The 3,209-nt window shown below is 42.5% G+C and overlaps 1 protein-coding gene across 1 annotated transcript; it reads right to left on the reverse strand.

The window, feature by feature from the left end:
• Positions 1 to 690: 690 nt before the first annotated feature.
• LOC117349612 (olfactory receptor 10A4-like) lies at positions 691 to 1,632 on the reverse strand. Its single transcript, XM_033923204.1, has one exon. The coding sequence runs from the start codon at positions 1,630 to 1,632 to the stop codon at positions 691 to 693; it is 942 nt and encodes a 313-aa protein (XP_033779095.1).
• Positions 1,633 to 3,209: the final 1,577 nt, after the last annotated feature.

Here is a 3,209-nt window from a genome sequence, read left to right on the forward strand (position 1 = left end):
TGGTGGAGTTTACTGCGCCTTTGGGATCCTTGTCACCCTGGCAGAGAGGGCTGGCCTCACATCTTGTACACCGGCTGGGCTTTGAGACCTGCACTGTTCTTAGGAGACCCCTTGTGCAGGCCTTCGGCTGGCTGCCTGGCTCTGCCCCTTGACTCTCTGCTTTGGCAGGCCTTCTATAACCATGCTTTTCTTGGGACTGCTTATGCCAGCAGAAGCTTGCTATCCAGGGGTTTCCTTTCTTGCTTTAACCCTGTTTCACTGTGTTAGGGATTTCTGCCAGTTTACAGTGTTCTTGCACTCTGAGGGGATTTGTGGATAGGGTGTTAGCTGGTTTTTTCTATTGTCCTGATAGTTGGGGAGGTGAAATGGAGGGGTCGGGGGAGGGAGGTGTTCTCTTGGCCTGCTGCGGGGGGAAGAGATTGGGCTGTGTGCAGGGTACACGTGGAAGGCTTGGGGTAAGGGGTGGGGTTTGGGGGTGATATGTTGGTGGTGTGATTGTTCCAAGTCATATTGCTGGTACATGGATAAGTGCCAACAGCCTCATTCATCCAAATATTCAGTACCGGTATCCAGTGCTGAATATCCCTGAATATAAAGCTTGTGGAGGTTGGTGTTTAAAAAAGCACTGACTGCAAAGGGTTGAATATTGACCATACAGAAACTATATCTATATTACATAACCAGTTATGCTCATAGTCCTTTATTAGACATTTTTCCCACAAAGCTTTGGAAGGCTTTTTTAAACTCTTGATTCCTAAGGCAGTAGATCATAGGATTTAGCATGGGAGTCACAATGCAGTATAAAAGTGAACAGAATTTGTCCGTGTCACGTGTCTGACTGGAGCTAACCATGTATACAGATATAGCTGTACCGTAGAATAATGTGACAGAGGTCAAGTGGGAGCTACAGGTAGAAAAGGCCCTTCTTTTCCCTTCCACAGAGCGGATTCTTAATATGGTGGAGAGGATGTTGACATAAGAGAACAGAATTAGTGCAAAGGGCATCAAGAGAACAATTATGCCATCTACAAAAATAGAGACCTTGTTCATTGAAGTGTCCTCACATGCCAGATCTAACATTGGTGAAACATCACAGAAGAAATGATTAATTTGATTTGGTCCACAGTACGATAAACTGAAGATAAAAGTTGTTTGTGCCAAGGTCATTAAAAGACTAGTCAACCATGCACTAATCATTAAACGAATACAGATGTACCAGCTCATGACTGTGGTATAGTGCAAGGGATCACAGATGGCCACATATCGATCATATGCCATCACGGCAAGCAGGAGGCATTCATTCTGCCCTGGAGTGAAAAAGAAAATCATCTGTGTTGCACAACCCATGAAGGAAATAGTTTTGTCTTTGGACAAGAGGTCTCTCAGCATTTTGGGGGCAACAGAAGTGGTGAAGCAGATTTCTATAATGGATAGATTCTTGAGGAACCAGTACATGGGGGTGTGAAGAAGAGGATCCACCGTGATGATTACGATAGCCATAATATTTCCAATCAAAGTGGTTATGTAGATCAGCAAAATTGCACCAAATAGCACCAGCTGCAGTTCCAGGGAAAGCCTGGAAAATCCCAATAGAAGGAACTCTGTGATAGTGGTGTGATTGTTCCAGGTCATGTTGCTAAGTTTCACCTATCAAGAGAAATGAGAAAAACATTAGCACTAGGATGAAAAGAGTGGAGGATCAGTGAGTGAAAAATGCTTGTTTACTCATCTCTACAGATCAATGAGGATAGTGGTTGCTATTGGAATAAAAAGAGCAGATTATTATCTCTTGTCTGTTGTGTAGCTGCTTCTGTTCGTTCTTAGGGTTCAGTGCAACAGGAACTTCCTGGAAAGACAGAGGTGCTGTCCAAAGTGCTGAAGACTACAAACTCTCCAAAATGAACATGAAGTGAGCACATAGAATGTGTTGTAATTGTTGGAGGCATGGTCAGCAAGTCCAGTGGAGTTTCTCTTTGAAGTGTTCTTTGCTTGCAATTAGTCTGGATGCAAGGGCCAGATTCTCTAAATGATGCCTAAGTTAGGCGTGACTAGGTGCCTAGATCAGTGGCATCTAACTGACATTCTCATGGAAGTTAATTTGTTTTAATTGAGCTTAATTGGTATTTTAATTGAAAATGCCATTAAAACTCCAAAAACAATAATAATAAAAAATGAAACCATGTGAATTTTAGTTAGGCATTACTAGGAGGTTGGTGATAACTAAACCCAGCTGTCTAGCCATGCCTAATGAAGCCTAACTGAAAAGTAGGAATATTTAAGGGTGGAGTATAGGTGTGGTTTGACTTAGGCTCCACTTAGGTGCAGGTAGGTGCCTTTATTGTAAACCAGAGAAACCCTACATTACATTACAGGATAATTTTGGTGATCTTGTGGTCTTGGTGCAGCTAAGTGAGCACACAAAAATTATCCACAGTGAGAAGGGAGAAAGCCAAACACACAAAGAAACTGCTGATACGATGCTCTTGATCTTAAGATCTTTAATAACAAATGTTCTTCTCTAATAAAAATGTTGCAGACAATAAAAAGTCAATCCATATAACATACAGAATGAGATAATGGTGTGGACCCGACACGGTCCTTCTTCTGGGGTCCATTTCACATTGAAGCATCCAATGAAGTGTGAAAGAGACTGCGGAGTACTGATAGCGTTGTGTGCTCCGTAATCTCTTTCACAATTCATTGGATGCTTCAATGATGCATTTCGACTGGACCCCATGCAACTTTGCAGTGCACTAGGATTCTATAACTGCCTAGGCACGATTAGAATCCATTTTAGAATTTGTAGCAAGCATTTTCCATTGTGGCACCTAAAACTTGTCATCAATTCAGAGAATGCCCCCCCTTCCCCTTAGCCTCTCTCTAAATTATGATCATTAATACATTGGAGCCTTCTGCAGTGCTGCTTAATGCATGAACATAAACAACAGAAAGAAGGAAAGAAGTCTTTCTAAATAATCAAACATAGAAACATGACGGCAGATAAAGGCCAAATGGCCCATCCAGTCTGCCCATCCGCAGTAACCATTATATCCTCCTCTCCCTATTGGCTACGGCTCTTAACATTTGCATCTCCTCTTCCTATAGGCTAAGGCTCTGTGCACCTGCATTGTGAGATCATAGAGATGCCCATCCACAGTAACCACTATCTCCTCCTCTCTCTATTGGATAAGGCTCTTAACATTTGCATC

The sequence above is a fragment of the Geotrypetes seraphini genome, chromosome 16 (assembly GCF_902459505.1).
Source record: "Geotrypetes seraphini chromosome 16, aGeoSer1.1, whole genome shotgun sequence".
Classification (NCBI taxonomy): Eukaryota; Metazoa; Chordata; class Amphibia; order Gymnophiona; family Dermophiidae; genus Geotrypetes; species Geotrypetes seraphini.